This window comes from Pseudophryne corroboree, chromosome 2, assembly GCF_028390025.1.
Source record: "Pseudophryne corroboree isolate aPseCor3 chromosome 2, aPseCor3.hap2, whole genome shotgun sequence".
Lineage (NCBI taxonomy): Eukaryota > Metazoa > Chordata > Amphibia > Anura > Myobatrachidae > Pseudophryne > Pseudophryne corroboree.
Window position 1 is genome coordinate 72,946,544 of NC_086445.1, and position 20,342 is coordinate 72,966,885.

The following is a 20,342-nucleotide window of genomic DNA, read 5'->3' on the forward strand; positions in this document are numbered from 1 at the left end:
TGGTTAATAAATATAAATTTATGCCTGACAGCAATGATGGTCGTATCATATCTCCCTGAGGGGTGGTCTTCAGGTTGCCGACTGTCGGCATCCCGGCGCACAGTATACCGGCGCCGGAATCCTGACAGCCGGCATACCGACAGATATTCTCCCTCGTGGGGGTCCACGACCCCCCTGGAGGGAGAAAAAGGGGCTCATTTGCGCTCGCCACACTGTCGGTATGCTGGCGGTCGGGCTCCCGGCGTCGGTATGCTGGTCGCCGGGAGCCCAGCCGCCGGCATACCATACTACACCCTTCCCTGAGGGGTCTATTCATGTAGTATAGAAAAGCCCTGTTTTGCATTAAACAGGGCTTTTCCCGGCCTGATGCAATTAATTGAGCGGGTCACCGTGGAGAAGTCACTAACCTCCCCAGCGGCACCCCCGCTCTGTGCCTGAATCGCATCACCATACTTTTGTATGGTGAGTGTGATTTATGAGGGAGCCGGAAGCTCTGCTTTCCACTTCTCCATGGAATTTAGGTTCGCCATTTCAGGATGGCGTAACCTGGTCTATGGTGCGGAGATGGCAGATAAGCTCAATACTTGGCACCTGGCGCTGGCTCCGTCCCCCTACCTCCCAACAGCCACTACAGCCTGCCGGGAGGTCAGCAGACGGCGTATGCGCAGAGGGACCCGCCGGCGGACACCGCGCATCGGAGAGGGGACTGCCTGGAGAAGACTTCACCGCTGGAGCCCTGAATTTTGCAGCGCATCGTCGGAGGGTGATTATACATGAATTGCTACTTATTACAGCTATACATCCTATCGAAGTGATGCAATGTATAGTGATAAGTAGCAATGCAGTTTTGCGTTTTAGTTTGAAGTGAGCGGGGGATAGAACATCCATAGTAAAATGAGGTTGACAAGAGTTGCGCCAAGTACATCATCATAGGAGGGTGGCCCACTCTCCTGGGAGTCTGGAAGAAGTGCCCAGTATCTAGGAGTCATTGCAGGAGGAGAGCAGACAAGTGTGACTATTGTTAAACCTCATACTGTATCTTTGTGACAAATACATCCAGGCAACCTGGCCCCAGCACTGTTATTACTTAACATTCTTCCCATGTCCTGGCAGCCTGTACATGAGAGCAGCAATATATGAGAGCACCATGTGTTACTATTACTATTGTGTGAGTGGTGCTGACAGGGCCGGGGTGACGGTTCTGTCTCTGACACTGTGCAGGGACAGGGAGATAGGTGTTGCAGTGTACTGTTTCCTATGCTGATCAGCATGTAAGTGAATCTGTTAGTTACACACGGTGGAAGAGACCTAGGGGGACTGATTCGCGGTCAGACGTACGGATGTAGGACGCAGTTGAGCTTTTCTTCTTCTGCGTTTGCATGTAATTCACGCTGCGTACAGTATGCATGATTCAGGTCCCAACGCTGTTGTGGCTCATGTCGCAAAGTACCGATGTTTTGCGCCGGACCAGGACTGCGCATGTGCAATATGGGTGCTGCGTCATTGGGCGCAGAACGTCTGCAGATGTTAAGTGATTGACAGTCTGCAGCCATTTGGGGGAAGGCAGAGGCGGCGATGGTTTTAGGAAAAGGAAACCTGTCAGCATTTCCGAAACAAAGGCGTGTGTCGCCTCCATCTTGGGGGAGTACCATGACCAGGATCTCCGTCAGAAGACGGAGATTTCTTAGCGTCTTGATAGGAGCTGCTGCGGCCAGCTTCTGTGACCTCATGGGTCACTCAGCCTAGTGTTCCCGGCAGGGCAGTGCGCAGAGGTGTGGACAGGGCTCCCGTGTGCGCGCCACATTTCCGAAAAGGGGGCATGACCGGCCAGGGAGGAGGCATGTCCTCCTCATACGTCCCCAATTTGTCATACTTGGGGAGTGCCCAACACTTTACGGAGGTGTTGGGCTTCCCCCCAAGCTCTCCCTTCATTGTGAATTGTTGCGGTGCCGTTGCGATCGGACACTGCAACTTTTCTCACCAGCGGGATACTGCAGTCCGTGGGTGGGGACGGCACCAGGCAGGCTGTCTCAGCAGGGTGCCGCGATTATTTCAGGGCACATTTTGGCACTTTCAAATTGAGCAGGGTGCGGCGCCTTGCTAAAACAGCCTAGCATGAACACTGTCAACCGGCCGATAGTGTTACATGTGATGAAATGCTGCGCCCTAGGGATCACAAATATATACAGGATTCATCTACTAATACCAGACGCCTACTCCTGCATTACCATATATATATATATATATATATATATATGTATATATACATATATGTGTATATATATATATATATATATATATATATATATAAAGCTACGAAGCTATTTGTGGCAAATCGTGGTCATTCCGAGTTGATCGCTCGCTAGCAGTTTTTAGCAGCCGTGCAAATGCATTGTCGCCGCCCACGGGGGAGTGTATTTTCTCTTTGCAGAAGTGCGAACACCTGTGCAGCAGAGCGCCTGCAAACACATTTTGTGCAAAACAAGACCAGCCCTGAACTTACTCTTCTTGTGTGCGTTGATTCTAATGTTGGAGGGTTGGCTTTTGACGTCACACACCTGCCCAGCGTTCGCCCAGCCACGCCTGCGTTTTTCTTAGAACTCCCTGAAAACGGTCAGTTGACACCCAGAAACGCCCCTTTCCTGTCAATCTTCTTTCGGCTGTCAGTGCGAATGAAAGTGTCGCTAGAACCTGTGCAAAACCACAAAAGCCTTTGTACCCGTACGTCGTGCGTGCGCATTGCGCCGCATACGCATGCACAGAAATGCCGATTCCTAGCCTGATCACTGCACTGCGAACAACGGCAGCTAGCGATCAACTCGGAATGACCCCCTATAGCGCTGCTGAGTATGACTGTATAAAAACTAAACTTCTGTAAATAAAAAGTTGTTTTTGCACATAAAAAAGTTATCCTGTTTGAATCGCAACGGTGTCCTGGGGAATATTGGCGCCTGGGCTATTTGGCGTGACATAATATGCTGTAACACGGAACACAGAAATAACGCGGCTTTCTCAGCAAGTTCCTCTACAGCAGCAGGGTAATCTTATCGGAAAGTGTTTGCTTCTTCAATCTTTCAAGCCGAAGAAAGATTACCCTAATTTAGATAGACTTTAGCTGTGAGTCCGTGGAACAGTGACATTCTTCAGATTAGGAAACCTGCTCTGTGCCAAGTACTTTCGTACTGTGAAATACCAGCGCCTCGCTGGTAGTTGTGGGCAGCGGGCACTGTCCTTGGACGTCTGTACGGGCTGATGTTGATGTCACAAACGACAGGTGGCGAGGTCTATTATGCCTTTCTCTCGTTTTGCTGAAGTATTCTCTGTTCCGAATAAGGAATGAAAGAGCCACCGCTGGCTTAACTGACACAATTAGCGTCTTTTTAATACGTTTGGTGTCGTAGCCCTTTCAGCTTTCTAAAGCTGTTTTTGGCAGAACTGGCTTATTTGTGTCACCCAGCTGTAGAGGCTGTAATACAGAGCTGAGGACACATAGGGTTTGTCAGCGGAGGTTCTGCTTGCAGCGCTTAGTAGAACACGTCTCTCTTGCGGTAATCAATATGTAGCAAAGAGAAAAATAAAAAGCAGCTATTCTTACACACAGCTATGTATGAATATTATTTTTGGCACACAACACCGCGCCATCTGGAACACGCTGTATTGCAGATAGTAGCTTTCAAATGAAGTTTGTTGCCTAATTTAGAAGCAGGAAAATATGTATTTAATTAAATGGCAGTCAACGGACTGTATTTCACATGTGATTGCAAATAGAGAAGGCTTACAGCTATGACACAGGATGTCTGTCTTCATGTCGGCTTGACAGGCTCGCTAACTTGGGACCTAATTCAGACCTGATCGCTAGGGTGCGTTTTTTGCATCCCTGCGATCAGGTAGTCGCCACCTACAGGGGGAGGGGGTAGTCGCTATGTAGGGGTGCGATCGCATGTGCAGGAGAGCTGCACAAACAGAAGTTTGTGTGTCTCTGCACAGCCCAGGACTTACTCTTCCAGTGCAATGATCCGGGCTGGAGCTGACGTCAGAAACCCTCCCTTCAAACGCCTGGTCCCTCCTGCGTTTCTCTGGACACTCCATAAAAACGGTCAGTTGCCACCCACAAATGGCCTCTTCCTGTCAGCCACCTTGCGATCGCCTGTGTGATCGCTTTTCTTGCACATCCCGTCACTGCCCACCGGTCCCCGTCGCTGCGGACCGATGCGCCTGCGCATTGCGGTGCATACGCATGCGCTGTTCAGACCTGATCGCAGCCTAGCTATCAGGTCTGAATTAGGCCCTTGGGCCATAGGAAAAATATTTAAGGATGGTTCTATCCCAGTGTTTCCCAAACCCATTACTCATGGCCCACTCACAGCCCAGGGACTAAGGATATACATGCATGAGCACTGGTGGATTTGATTTACCCAGCTGTGCTGAAGCAGGAATATGCCAAATGTCTGGACCGTGAGTGGGCCATAAGGAGCCGGTTTGGGAAACAATGTTCTATCCTTAAACTGGTAAGATACAGGCTGATCCTCTGGTATGGCCTGAGTATACGTGAAGATGTAACTGAGCTGACCAGCGGTGCAAGTATGCGGGTACGCTCAGGTACGGAGTACCCTTAAGAATATGGCAGCGGGTACTCATTACCACCTGCCACACACTTTGCACCCGTGACTACCATTACCACAATTATAATTCACCACAAAGTAACAAGACCATGGTGCTTGGCAGCATGACAGCGCCTCCCAGTTTGTCAGGGTTACTGGGAGCACAACGGTGATGTCATGACGCCACATCTCACTTCCTCCTCTGGCGGCTGTGGCTGGCGTGAAGAGAGGAGCCTGATTGCACTTTCCCGCAGCGTCTCTTGCTGGGAGCATTAATTTCTAATATAATGTGGAAATTACTATATATGTTTATTATTATGGGGGTATTACTACATATTTCTATTGTAATGTGGACACTACTATATATTTCTATTATACCAGGGGCACTACTACACTATATATTCCTGTTATAATAGAGGCATTATTATATATTGTTATTACAGTGGGGGCATTAATATATATATATTTTTTATACTGGGGGTATCACTATATATTTCTATTATATTGGAGGCAGTACTATATATTTCTAGCCTTGCCTCCAGAGTGCAAAGAAAAGGGGTTTTGTAGTGTCGCCACGCCACTAGTGTCATGTAGCCACTCCCACTTGTGGCATGTGGCCACGACCCCTCACAATACATGACCACGACCATTTTCGGCACTCAGTACCACTAAGAAAATATTTCTACTTGCACCACTGGAGCTGACTGAGCTGAATGGAGAACTCTGCACTGTCTCCTACGCTGCATATGCTCTGGACACTAGGACCCAGAGTCTGAAGGGAGGTGCAACCTCCAACTTGATGTGCTACTCACATGTGCAGACTGTATGAACACGCACAAGTCAATAGGTAGAAGCTGTTGACTATTTTGACACCAATATGGACATATGTTTCCAACTCATTCCCAAATGGGTTAGAGAGTGGTAGTGAATTAGGAGGGGCAGTAGCGTAGTCAGATGGGCTGTGGGGGGCTTTAGGTTTGAGGTGTGAAAGGTTAAGGTTAGGTTGTAGGGAGTGTTAAGCTGCGAAAAAGGTTAATAAGAGGCTGTGGAGTGATATGTGATGGAGACAGGTTAGTTGTAGGTTGTTGGGGTGTTACATTCTTAGTAGAGGCTAGGGACAGATACTAAGGGTGATAAGGCCCCACGGCCCAACTCTGACCTATCCTTTTCCTGTATCATCCCATGTATACAACAGGGTTCACTACGATATGCCGGCGGTCGGGCTCCCGGCGACCAGCATACCGGCGCTGGGAGCCCGACCGCCGGCTTACCGACAGTGTGGCGAGCGCAAATGAGCCCCTTGCGGGCTCGCTGCGCTCGCCACGCTACGGGCACGGTGGTGCACTACGCGCGCCACAGTATTTTATTCTCCCTCCAGGGGGGTCGTGGACCCCCACGAGGGAGAATAAGTGTCGGTATGCCGGCTGTCGGGATCCCAGCGCCGGTATACTGTGCGCCTGGATCCCGTCAGTCGGCATACTGAAGACCACCCTATACAACACCCTCAGCCTAACCCTAACCTGTCTCTACAGCCTAGCCTTGACTAATCCCCAACTCTTATCACCCTAACAGATTAATACTAACTTGTCCCCATCTCTGTTATCACCCCAACAGCCTAACTGTAACCTATCCCCACTTCTTATCACCACAATAGTATAACCCAAACCTATCATCCCAGCAACCTAACCTATCCTCACTTCTTATCAACACAACCGCCTAACTCCAACATATCACCACCTCTATCACCCCAACAGCCTTACTGTAACCTATCCCCACTTCTTATCACCACAATAGTATAACCCAAACCTATCATCCCAGCAGCCTAACCTATCCTCACTTCTTATCAACACAACCGCCTAACTCCAACATATCACCACCTCTGTTATCACCCCAACAGCCTAACTGTAACTTATCCCCACTTCTTATCACCACAATAGCATAACCCAAACCTATCATCCCAGCAGCCTAACCTATCCTCACTTCTTATCAACACAACCGCCTAACTCCAACATATCACCACCTCTGTTATCACCCCAACAGCCTAACTGTAACCTATCCCCACTTCTTATCACCACAATAGCATAACCCAAACCTATCATCCCAGCAACCTAACCTATCCTCACTTCTTATCAACACAACCGCCTAACTCCAACATATCACCACATCTGTTATCACCCCAACAGCCTAACTGTAACCTATCCCCACTTCTTATCACCACAATAGCATAACCCTAACCTATCATCCCAGCAGCCTAACCTATCCTCACTTCTTATCACCACAACCGCCTAACCACAACCTATCACCACCTCTATCACCCCAACAGCCTAATCCTAACCTATCTCCACTGCTTATCACTCCAACAGCCTAACCCTGACCTACTCCTCACCTCTTATCACCCCAACAGCCTACCCCAAACGTATCACCCCAACAGCCTAACCCTAATCTATTCCCATTTTTAGTACCCCAACAGACTAACCCTGACCTATCCTCAATTCCTCTCACCCCAGGAGCCTAACCCTGACCTATCTCCACTTCTTATCACCACAACAGTGTGTTCTCTTCTTACACCCTAAACCTAACCTGTGCCCATAGCCTAACCCCAACCTATCCCCATGTATTATCACCCCACAGCCTAACCATGACCCAGCATCCACCTCTTATCACCCCAACAGCCTAACCCTAATCTATCGCCATTTTTTAGTACCCCAACAGACTAACCCTGACCTATCCTCAATTCCTCTCACCCCAGGAGCCTAACCCTGGCCTGTTTCTAGCTCTTATCATCACAACAGTGTGTTCTCTTATTACAGCCTAAACCTAACCTGTGCCCACAGCCTAACCCTAACCTATCCCCACCTATTATCACCCCACAGCCTAACCATGACCCAGCCCCCACCTCTTATCCCCCCAACAGCCTAACCCTGACCTATCACGACCTCTTATTACTCCAACAGCCTAACCCCAGCCTGGCCCCACCTCTTATCACCCCAACAGCCTTAACCTGACCTATCACCACCTCTTATCACCCTTCAGCCTAACCCCGACCTATCACCACCTATTGTCACCCTAACAGACTAACTCAAATCTATCCTCAGCCCCTATCTCCTCCACAGCATAACCCTGACCTATCCTCCACTTCTTATCCCCACAACAGCCTAACCCTGACCTATCACCACTTCTTATCAACTCCACAGCCTAATCCAAATCTGTACCTACAGCCGTACCCTAATCTGACCTCTTATCACCAGCACATCTTACACTCTTTGGACAGTGTATGATGAAGGTTAGAGATGCTGAAGGAGGATAGATGTGGGCCATGTGATGTCCAAGTTAGGCCAAACTGAACAACATTTTCAACTAATTTCTAGTGACGTTTGGGAGAACCTTGTACATTACAATTCCCATCATAATACTGTATGTTTCCTGAATGTATTATTTCTTTCTTTTTTTTGTTTGTTCCTCTTCAATATGTATAAATGTACAGTATAAAGGTACATAGTAAATAATAGGGAATATAGGGACTATTTACTAAGCCTTGGATGGAGGTAAAGTGGACAGAGATAAAGTTCCAGCCAATCAGCTTCCAACTGTCATTTTTCAAACACAGCCTGTGACATGGCAGTTAGGAGCTGATTGGCTGGGACTTTGGCCCTCATTCCGAGTTGTTCGCTCGTTGCCGATTTTCGCTGTGCTGCGATTTGCTGGTAAATGCGCATGTGCATGGTACGCAGCGCGCATGCGCTAAGTTATTTAACTAAAAACTTGGCAGTTTTGCTGGTGTTCGTACGACGCTTTTCAGTCGCACTGCTGATCGGTGAGTGATTGACAGGAAAGGAGCGTTTCTGGGTGGTAACTTAGGCCCTCATTCCGAGTTGATCGGTCGGTATTTTTCATCGCATCGCAATGAAATACCGCTTAGTACGCATGCGCAATATTCGCACTGCGACTGCGCCAAGTAATTTAACAATGAAGATAGTATTTTTACTCACGGCTTTTTCATCGCTCCGGCGATCGTAATGTGATTGACAGGAAATGGGTGTTACTGGGCGGAAACACGGCGTTTTATGGGCGTGTGGATGAAAACGCTACCGTTTCCGGAAAAAACGCAGGAGTGGCTGGAGAAACGGGGGAGTGTCTGAGCGAACGCTGGGTGTGTTTGTGACGTCAAACCAGGAACGACAAGCACTGAACTGATCGCACAGGCAGAGTAAGGTTGAAGTTACTCAGAAACTGCAAAGTAGTTTGTAATCGCAATATTGCGAATACATCGGTCGCAATTTTAAGAAGCTAAGATACACTCCCAGTAGGCGTAGGCTTAGCGTGTGTAACTCTGCTAAATTCGCCTTGCGACCGATCAACTCGGAATGAGGGCCTTAGCATTTTCCGGGAATGTGCTAAAAAACGCAGGCGAGTCAGGGAAAAACGCGGGAGTGTCTGGAGAAACGGGGGAGTGGCTGGCCGAAAGCAGGGCGTGTTTGTGACGTCAAACCAGGAACTAAACGGACTGAACTGATCGCAATCTGTGAGTAGGTCTGGAGCTACTCAGAAACTGCAAAGAATTATTTAGTAGCAGTTCTGCTAATCTTTCGTTCGCTATTCTGCTAAGCTAAGATACACTCCCAGAGGGCGGCGGCCTAGCGTGTGCAATGCTGCTAAAAGCAGCTAGCGAGCGAACAACTCGGAATGAGGGCCTTTATGTCCATCCAAAGCTTAGTAAATAGACCACATAATCTTTAGTTGATTAGTATTAAAAAAAAAAACATTGTCAAACACTGGAAATTGGGACAACTGACAGCTGCGGGACAAGTTAGGCTGCATGGAAACTGGAGGAATGAAGGAATAGATGAGCAGTCAGGCAATAAAAATGTTCTCCAGCAGTTGTTCACGGAGCACTGTGCTTGAATGAAACACTCACCCATACTAAGAATTTCTTCCTTTATTCATTTTTGCAAAAGAGATGAAGACAGTACAGACTACGAATCCAATGACCGCCGTCACCTCATTCATTCCCAAGTTGACTTTCGTTACGTGAACGGTTCGAATTGATCGCAACAGCACCTTTGTGCGCAAACTCTGTAACACATGCGCCATAGAGGTTTCCCGAACTCCGCGCTCATGGGTTGAAAGCAATCTCTCAGCTACATGAACCGCGCATGGAGGGCCTGATTCAGACTTCTACGCAAATCCAATCTTTTCGCAGTTGAGCGATTATCGGCTGACTGCGCATGCGTGTGAGGTTCTCATGCTGTCATGGAGCTACAAATCCCAGCAGAACTTCCTCTTACTCAATAACTGAAATACAGAACATACCAGAAATACAGCTTTACTTTTCTGTTAGTACGTTTTATCTTCCTGCTCATTTTGAGTAATCGTTGATGGACTGGCTACAGGACGTGTCAGAGTGTTAGAATTAGAAAGACCAAGTACATGCAGGAGGCACGGTAGCTCCTGACATTTACATTTCGCTCTGTTAGGAGTGTGTTGCTTGGACAGTTTGCCCCGCAGTTAACTTGGAGCTTTTCAGAACAGATTATTGTCTGGGAACTGGACGCTAAATACAATTTACTTTCTGTACATTAAAAGAATAATAAAACGCTTTTTCAGTTGAGGAGTGGAACCTTTTAAATTATTAGCCCTTTTTAATCTTTCAGAATTTATTTTCTGCTAGTGGTAATTTAAATATGATTTGCGCAATAGCAAAGTCTGGCATCTAATAAAGTTGATTTAAAAAAAAAAGGCAAACCAATATTTTTCCATTAATGTAAATATTTACTCTACCGATTTGATTAAATTCATTTATAACAACGTCAGACAGTGATGTTTTTTTGAATTTGTTCTATTAAATTTGGCTTGTCATTTACTGCTTGATGTCCTTGCACAGACTGTAATATGTATCAACATCTGCAAATGAATGGCAATAGCATATAGGGGGTCATACCGACCTGATCGCACGCTAGCTATTTTTTGCAGCGCTGCGATCAGGTCAAAACTCAGCAAAACTGCGCATGCACCGCAATGCGCAGGAGCGCCGTACTGGTACAAAGCGGAATGTTGCCAGGCAATGGATTTAACAAAGAATCCATTCGCACAGCCGATCGCAAGAAGATTGACAGAAAGAAGGCGTTTATGGGTGTCAACTGACCGTTTTCAGGGCGTGGTTGGAAAAACGCAGGCGTGTCCAAGCGTTTGCAGGGTGGGTGTCTGACGTCACTTCTGGGACCGGACAGGCTGAAGTGATCGCAGCGGCTGAGTAAGTTCAGACCTACTCAGAAACTTCACAAACTGTTTTTGTACCGCTCGGCTAAAATACACTCCCCAGTGGGCGATGACTATGCATTTGCATGACTGCAAAAAGTAGCTAGCGAGCGATCAACTCGGAATGACCCCCATAGTGTTGTCAGTGATGCACTGACGTCAAGAACATTAGGCTCCAAATAGGCATCCATTTCATACCTATCATTGCAGGTATTCCCAAAATGAGGGTGAATTAAGCCACACCGAGGGCGGGATGTATTAACATACATCGCCGCCCCTCGCCGGTTACCGCAGCGATGTTGATCGCATATGTACTAACATATGCGATCAACATCGCGATGTGGTGACGGAGGACCCCGCGATACCTGTTGGGGGGTCTCCGTCACCTCCCATGGGTCCCCACACTGGCTAGATGCCAGGAAGCAGCAGCAGGCTGCGTTGCTAGGGGGAGGAGGAGACTACCTTCCAGGTCCAGGGCAGCCTGGAGGAAGGTATGCCAGGGGGGAGGGAAGGAGGCGTCTGCGGCGGGTGTCGGCGGTGTCGGCGGGTTGCGGCGGTCGGCAAAAAGAAGCCCATAGGCTTCTATAGGATATTGCCATCCAGAGATGGCGATACCCTGGACGACGAAAACGCGGCGATAGGGTGTTAGTAAATATGAAAATGCGGTAAAACCCCCGTTTTCGGGGATTTTACTGCATTTTTGCTTTAGTACATCCCGCGCCGAGTGTCAGAACTATTGCTTTGTTGAGCATGCCTTTTATATGGGGCACATGAACAGTTCACAAACTTTGCTGTGGCAGAAATACTACCACTCATTACCCGAAAGCCGATGATCATCCCTTTTTGCAACTCGGTTAAATCGCCCCTTTTACCCATGACAGCAACGAGTGATATGTGTGCAGACGGTCTATCGCACACCTTATATACCCACAAAACCAGCGCACAACGCGTGACATAGTTCATGGGCTACGCACTGCCGACGTCAAATGTAGAAGGTGGTCATAATAATGTGACTCAACCGTATATATACATATTATTTTTTTTTTTTGGTAGGCAGAGGGGGTGTTGCCTCTTAATTTGGGTTTACCTGGGCCTGTATGAACCTCTGGAAGGGCCTGGCTAGCTCTATAATAAGCTATGACTCTCTAGGCCTTGTTCACAATGTTCTCTGATAAAATGTTTAAAAGTACACAAAGGCGAATAGACACTTTAGAAACGTTTAGTCCTGCTACTTGAATGCATTTTGTCTTCTGATGTGTGCTGCTTTTGCTACAAGCTATTGTACACTTAGCAAAGGTTAAGTATTAGAAATAGGGTGAGTTTATATTGTAAATGCATACTTAAATATAACGTTTTAGACACAATGGTGGGAATGAGCATATAATAAACCGCTCATCCTAATTTTTTTTTATCCCTTTCTTGTAGAATTTGGGATAAACTTTACCGTCACCAGTACATGTAAAACTTCACAACATGGAGGTTTGCTAACAAGAGTCTAGAATACAGTACACTGTAACAACAAGGAGAGACTACAACAATGGCAACTTAAAACACAGCGCCACCTGCTGTATCTCCAGTATAGTTTCTCAAGAATACTAAGCCTGTAGCTGCTGTTATAGTCCAACATTTTGGATAAAAAAGCACCTTAACAGCAGATACAGATGTCACCTCTTACGGCCATGTGAAGCAAGATTCCTGGTGTGAGGGGTGTAGCGTAGCTACTGAGTGGTCTATTTATGAAGCAGTGAAACGTGTGGAGAAGTGAGCTAGTGGACAAGTTGCCCATGGCAACCAACCAGCATTGAAGTAACATTTATAATTTACATACTATACAAATGTATGGAGCAGCTGATTGGTTGCCATGGGCAACTTCTCCACAGGCTCACTTCTCCACTTTTTTCACTGCTTCATGAATAGACCCCTTATTCTTTAAATATGCGTGTAATTCGCACCGCAGACACAGGGAAACACCATTCAATCTGTACCAGATACACAGAGATGTGGCTTTTAATTGCACAGGAATTAGTTTTAAATATATACAATATCGCAGATGAAACACGATTCAACATGGTGTAAAAGAAAAAAAAAAGCTGCGTTCGCACACTTGCACAGCTAAAATACTCTCCCCTGTGGGCGACGACTATGTGTTTACATGCTGCGTCGTAGCACTTCATGTACAGATTCAGACTCCTTCACAACCAGATGTTTTATTGTCATATATCAAATTTATCAGTACAGTCTCATGAAGTGGTTTTGCGACTAAGACGCATATTCAAAAGATGAATGGCACAAGCCGGGTCGCGTGGTACCTTGTGCGCTGAGGAGAGCCGTTTGGTGCGACTACAGCAATAGTGTATAAGGCTCTGAATGATGAGTTGGGAATGAAAGCCTATCCCTGTTTGTACGCAGGGCAAGTCAGGAGCTCAGTGATGCACAATCCCTGCCTGTCTGCTTCTTGGGAAGTATATGTACAGATTTATGCTGTAGAAATGCAGGCAGCTTGGTAACATGGGAAATAACTGAGTAAAGATATGGATGGATCAATTGTATTATCCATTGGGCATACAGTACATAGCTCTTCTCTGTGAGAAATGCAACTTTTCAAAGCACAGATAAACTGAAACTTTGGTATAAACAACTGGTAAAATTGGTCTCTGATAAAACAAAAAAATGAGGTAATCACGTATATAATAACTGTGTAAGGTCTATCCCGTTTTCAACACGTGCACTAGTAGGAGCTGGGGTGCGTGCACTACCCAGTGGGCCCTACTGCTAGGGAGAGAAGACAGACCCTAGCCTAGGAGGAGGACTCATCTGGGCAACCGGAACAGGGTTAATATTGGAGGGAATGTGAGATATAGGGTCGATCCAATTAGCCGCGAAGGGTGCGAAGTGCGCAACGGCCCCTAATCTTACACCCTTCATGGGCCCCAATTTGCACAAAATTACTCGGACCTCTATGAGGTGGCAAGCACTTATGTGTGAATTCGAGCCGACTGCGAGATCTTTGCAGCTAATTGGATTGACCCCATAGAGGGGGAGGATAGATAGATAGATAGATAGATAGATAGATAGATAGATAGATAGATAGATAGATAGATTGACCATTCCTGCGGCATGAATCTGAAAAGTCTGGCTGAATTATTTGCAGTTTTAGATTGGCCTATGAGGTAAAGGCATTGCCAGATCATCCTGTGCGCCATGGCCCAATGGGCACTGAGAGGCACAGGCTACCCTTACTTGATTGTATGCTTTTTTTCACTTGTTGTAACAAATAGATGGGGAAAGCAGTATATTTTGCTACACTCCCTCGCAGTGATCATCATAAGAGGTAGGTCATAGAAGTGAGGATGTAAAAAAATGTTAGAGATATGACAAGGATTTTATAGGATTGATTAATATTGTCCCTGCAGGGAGAGAAGCAAAATAGAAGGTTGTGAATTACAGTATTGCAGGGAGAGGAGATCTTGGAAAGTGATAAAATGGAGAGTGAAAAAGTACCAGCCAATCAGCTCCTATCTGCCATGTTACAGGCTGTGTTTGAAAAAAAATGACAGGAGCTGATTGGCTGGTACTTTTTAACTCTCCATTTTATCACTTTCTAAGTGATGATGCATCAGAATTGCGCCACCATCTGTTTCCCTCCCACATTACTACTGTAGCTCCTTACCAAAGGGATTGTCATAAATTGTTGTGTATTTTTCTTATAATATTGCAGGTGTAAGTACATGGGCTTGCGGATGGAGTCCTTCATATGTGTGTGATTTGCAGAACCTGTGAAGTGCCACTCAGCACACTCAGGGCGGGATGTACTAAGCGGAAAATGCGGTAAGCCCCCTGTTTACCGCATTTTCCTGATGTACTAACCCCCGTCCGACAGGTCAGCACCGCGGCGGGGTTCGCCAGCTTTAGCTGGCGATAGTCCATAGAAGCCTATGGGCTTCTCTCCGCGGCGCTGTGTGAGGGATCCGATCGGATCCCTCCCAGCATGCCCTGCGGCTGCCCCCGTCACCCCGCGCATGCGCAGACTGACTTCTGGGGCCGAATCCCGGAAGTCAGGCTGCTGCTGTGCATCGCGGAGGACAGCTCTTGTCGGAAGAGCTGTCCTCCGCAATGCTAATCGCATATGTTAGTACATATGCGATCAGCATCGTGGCGCAGGGCGGCTATGGGCTGCGATGTACATTAGTACATCCCGCCCTCAGTGAGATCTGCCATTTTGTTACATATTCACCTGAATGCAGCCTATCCGTACACTAGGAACCCGTGATATGTCGGGTACATAACATGACTCAGTGTCGTTTCTGGTTTATATTGCATTGACTGGACTCTATTTCCATGTTTTTTATATATATATATATATATATATATATATATATATATATATATGATGATCAGTGCACAAAATGGCTGCCTAGTCAGTGAAGAGAAGGAAGTGTACTCTGCATTGGAAAACAACTTTGTGTCTGACAGTGCTTTCCAAACACTATGCATTCACTGAATAATTTAATGGTGCAGCATCTTCCTTCATACTGTATGAGTGATGGAAATTAGGTTGTGCATTGATCTAAGAGGCTTAGACTGTGGTATCAAGACAGCCACAAATGACTTAACAAAGTTTGCGATACTTTGCCAGATGATTTGCAAATCAAATGATGCCTTCTTTGCTTTCATCTAGGTCTCATTACCACAACATCAAGAAAGTTGGATCGCGAACAACAAGCGGAGCATTTTCTTGAGGTAAAGTATAGGCTACATTTTATAAAGCATTTGTATTAAGCTTCGTCATATATATTGTACTAAATGCAGTTGTGGATTGTCTTCTCTTTCTGAAAGGTCAGAAGGAAGTGCCGTATTTAACCCATTGTACTGTAAGACTTACTGCGGCCTTCTAGAAACAATCCCAAGTTGTTTTTTGTTTTTTTAAATGTATTTATTAATATGTTCTATTACTGTCTATTCAGCCTTATAAATGTAGTAGAAGCAGAATTGCAATATAAACTGTTTTATATATGGTAGTAATTTTCAAGATGATTTGCATATATCTTTTGTATTGTCATGTAATCTAATTAATTGGTACAATCTCGGTTTCACCGGGGGAATATCCTTTATTGGCTGTTGTTTTTTGTTCTTGTCACAGCGTGACTTTTACATTTTATGTAGATTACTAATGAATATTGCCGTGTCATTTATCAGATGTGCATTTAATAAGGATATTCCTCCTTTGCTTTGTTTAAATTTATTGGTGTTGAAATCTGTGTGAAAGGTAAGAACCTGGCCTGAGTTATCTGTCAGTTTTCAGTGACCCAGATCAGATCACTACGAGCTCACGGTGCTAAATTAATTGTGCATGTCTCTCACCGTGATACAAAAGGAATGAGTTAAAGATCAAAGAGAAAACAGAAATCCCCTTGAAATGCCATCATCTAATCTCTGGATGGCGTGTTACATTAAAAAAAAATATATAAAAATTGTTAGTTTAATGTGTACACACATATAGAATGGCAGCCATATAATGGGATGAACCAAGGGGGTGATTCAGACCTGATTGCTGGGCTGCTAACTTTGCTGTCCTGCGTTCAGGTAGTCGCCGCCTCCAGGGAGAGTTAAATTCGCTGTGCAAGTTTGCGATCCTCTGTGTACGCTGAGCTGCTAAAATTCACTTTGTGCAGTCTCTGCGCAGCTCAGGACCTACTTCTACAGTGCGATCACATCAGGCTGATCGGGGCCGGAGCTGACGTCAGACACCCTCCCTGAAAACGCTTGGGAACGCCTGCGGTTTTCCTGACACTCCCAATAAGCGGTCAGTTACCACCCACAAACGGCTTCCTGCTGTCATTCACCTTGCGAACGCCCATGCGATCGGATTTTTCACACCATCCCTTCGCTGACCAGCGATGCCCTTTGTTGCTGTCTGACGTGCGTGCGCATTGCGGTGCATACGCATGCGCAGTCAGTACCTGATCGCCAGCTGTGCGAAAACTCAAAGTCTGAATCACCCCCCTAGTTTAACCAAATGCAATTTATCAGTTCACATGGAACCATTGACAACATTGTGGCATGGGTGCCATTTTGTGGGCACAACTAAAGGCCCGTACACACTGGTCGATATATCGGCCGTTCTCTTGAACGGCCGATATATCGTGGGACCGTCGGCCAGTGTGTACGGCCGATACGTCTGTGAACTCCGTCGTTCACAGATGTATCGCGTCGGCCGCGCAGCACAGCCGACGGCCAGTATATCTACCGATATATTGGCGCGTCGCTGTGACATGCTGCGGCGGCTGGCGGTGATTGACAGCTGAACTGGGCGGGCATGTGTAGACGCCCGCCCAGTTCATGACGTCAGTCCCCGACGAATCGGGCAGTGTGTATGCTGAACACACTGCTCGATCCGTCCATAGATATAGCTGCAGATCAATTGATCTGCAGATATATCTTTTAGTGTGTACCCACCTTAAGAGTCATGACAGAGCAGTTCATTGGGAAACCAGTGACAGCACTGAGGCATGGGCGGCCATTTTGTCAACTGAACCAATTTTCATGAAAAAGCAGCCTGCGGATTCACGAGGAACTGGTGACATAACTTTCGCATGGACAGACAATGTATGGGCTAAACCAACAGGAACAGTGACACTACCAAGGAGTGGACAGCCATTTTGTGGGCACAACGTAGTCATGACGATGCCGCATTTCATTTCATTTTGAAACCAGTGACGGCTCTGCTTAAAATCACTGACTTTATTAATTGCATAGTTGTATAGCCCAGATGAGAGGCTCTAAAAATGAATAACAGGCCTCTACTTTCTTAAGGAAACTGCAGACCCGCAATTACAAAAAAATGGTGTCTCATCTTCCAAACAGTTGTGCCTATCAGCTGCTTGAGTATAACATTTGATCACTATTCTACCAATAGTATAAAAGAAACGTTCTATAGGATATAACCTTTTACGGACACATTCTATCTTGATTTTATGGACTAGATACAAAATAAACAGCAACAGACAGAGCTGTAAAAATAGCGCAGTGTTGCTGTAGTTCAATTGTATACTTCATAAATTGGAGGATTCTTCTCTAGACCTCCTAACACGCTCTCTAAAGATACTTCAGATATTCAAGTATCTCTTCAGACCTTTTCCAGTCGTGTATTAAAAGAAGAAAGGCTTATTAAAAATGAATTACTTATTACTGGTAGCGTGTATGAAATGATGAACTGAAACTATTCCCAACAGAATAGATTACTAATAACCATTTAAGAAGGATGGGAGAAAGGAATTGCATTCCTGAACAAAGTTACTTGCAGGAACAGAGTTCCCTTATCTGCAGATGGTAACAACAGGTCGTTTACAAATAGCATGTGTTCCAAAATGTCAATAATAACCAGTTATTATTTATTTGGGGTAATGTTTTGTAGATCTCTAGGGTGTCTATTTACTAAGCCTTGGAGAGAGATAAAGGGGTTTATTTACTAAGCCTTGGAGAGAGATAAAGTGGCCGGAGATAAAGTACCCGTCAATCAGACACCGCCTGTAACGTGACAGTAAGGAGCCGATTGTCTGGCACGTTATCTCTCTCCACTTTATCTCTCTCTTATTAGGAAACTCTCAGGGATGAGATTTAGCAAGTCTTGGAGAAAGATAAGATGGAGAGAGGTAAAGTACCAGCCAATCAATTCCAAACTGTCATTTTTCAAACACAGCCTGTAACATAGCAGTTTAGGAGCGGATTGGCTGGTACTCTATATATCTCTCCACTTTATCTCTCTCCAAGCTTTGATAACTCTCCCCCATCCTTTGGTGTTTCAAATCCACCACTAGACAGGATGGAGCAGATGTATTAACCTGGAGAAGGCATAAGGAAGTGATAAACCAGTGATATGTGCAAGGTGATAAAAGCACCAGCCAATCAGCTCCAATATGTAAATTAACAGTTAGGATCTGATTGGCTGGTGCCTTTATCACCTTGTACATATCACTGGTTTATCACTTCCTTATGCCATCTCCAGGTTAATACATCTGCCCCAATTTTCCTTTGTGTTGCCATACTGGTCACAGGGTAGAATGTGACAGCAACAGCCCACACCAATACCTTTTAGGTAGGGGCGTTTTAAGAGAGGAGGGGACCCGCGTGCAGCCTCCATTGCGGGCCTCCACCTCTCCGGCAGCTAGTAGACTCTGGCATAATGCCAGGGTCTACTGCGCATGCGCAGGTCTCCGGGAACATGGCATCCGCGCCTTGTTCCCGGGGACATCCCCAGTGCGCATGCACAAATCACTCGGAAATGGCCACAGCAGCCATTTTCCGAGTAATTTCTGTCCGCAGTGCAGGGCCGCCGTTGCGGGACTCCGGAGTGGTAAGTATAATATATGGGTGCAGTGTGGGCCCCCCTGGACCCATGGTACTGTGTGCACTGCACATACTGCACCCATTATAGAAACGCCTATGCTTTTAGGAATTATAATGATGACGGCCTCATCTTTGTTTTAACTGCGTGTTTATAGGTTGAATGATGTTAAAAAACTGATGTCTACAGATGTGTCCTTTTTTACTGTTGCTTCAGTCGCCGAAAATAGCCCCTCCCAGCACGCTAGGTCCATTGTAACCTGGCCGTACCTTATTTGCTCAAATTGTGCGTCTTATTCGCACAATTAACCACATGGAAATGCCAAAACGATATTACTAGCCAGCGCGGATAGAGCTGCAGCTCCAGGCCTCCACATAAAAATAGGCCCATCATCATGGTACTGACCATGCCCACACATCTTTGGCCATACCTCATTCTCTTTTCAGTGTAGGCCCTTGAACATTTTCATCCCCAAACCCACGTGGCCCTTAATCTGGCCCTGTTGCTGGCATACATTAATCCATTTTATGTGTACGATTTGTACACCTGTGTGCCAGACCTGAGTGTGAATCTGTGTAAATAGGGTTCCGCTGCACGTAGATGCAGTTTTTCCTTGCACCAGATTCCAATGAGCTTTATCTGTGACACTGGGGGAGATGCAGCAAATGGGAAAATGCGTCCAGACCTCCGAAAATGCAGTTTCTGGAGGTTTGGCCGTGTACCGCATACAGTATGCACCAAGCCCCGAATGCTATAGATTCCGGGGCTTGGATGCGGTTGGCAACACCATCTTCAGATGGCATTGCCCAATGGAAGCCTATGGGCTTCTGTCACGCTGCCCTTTCTGAAAGGGATCCAACTGGATCCCTCCCTGCCCCCCGGCGGTGAGCGCGTCATGCAGCGCATGTGCAGATAGCACTAACGTCGCAACGGACAGCTACTGTGGTAAGAGCTGTGATTTTATTCCTGCATATGGCAGTAGTAAACGCCATTAGGCATGAGGAGAGTGGCGGGATGCATCGCAAGCAAAATGTGAGGCTTGCTGCATCCTGCCCTTTGTTTTTAAGTAAAATAATTTCCTGTGCGGTTACAGTGACAGCCTAGTGTCTCTTATACACTCAGAGTGGTGATTCTCTGCTTCT

At 46.3% G+C, this 20,342-nt stretch overlaps 1 protein-coding gene across 6 annotated transcripts in view; it reads left to right on the top strand.

Moving 5' to 3' along the window:
• Positions 1 to 20,342, top strand: part of FAT3 (FAT atypical cadherin 3) — a 781,930-nt gene that overhangs the window by 424,162 nt on the left and 337,426 nt on the right. For all 6 annotated transcript variants that reach the window (XM_063951418.1, XM_063951420.1, XM_063951422.1 and 3 more), the window contains one exon: positions 15,535 to 15,596. In XM_063951418.1, coding sequence (XP_063807488.1) covers positions 15,535 to 15,596 — 62 coding nt within the window. The remainder of the gene's footprint in view (positions 1 to 15,534; positions 15,597 to 20,342) is intronic.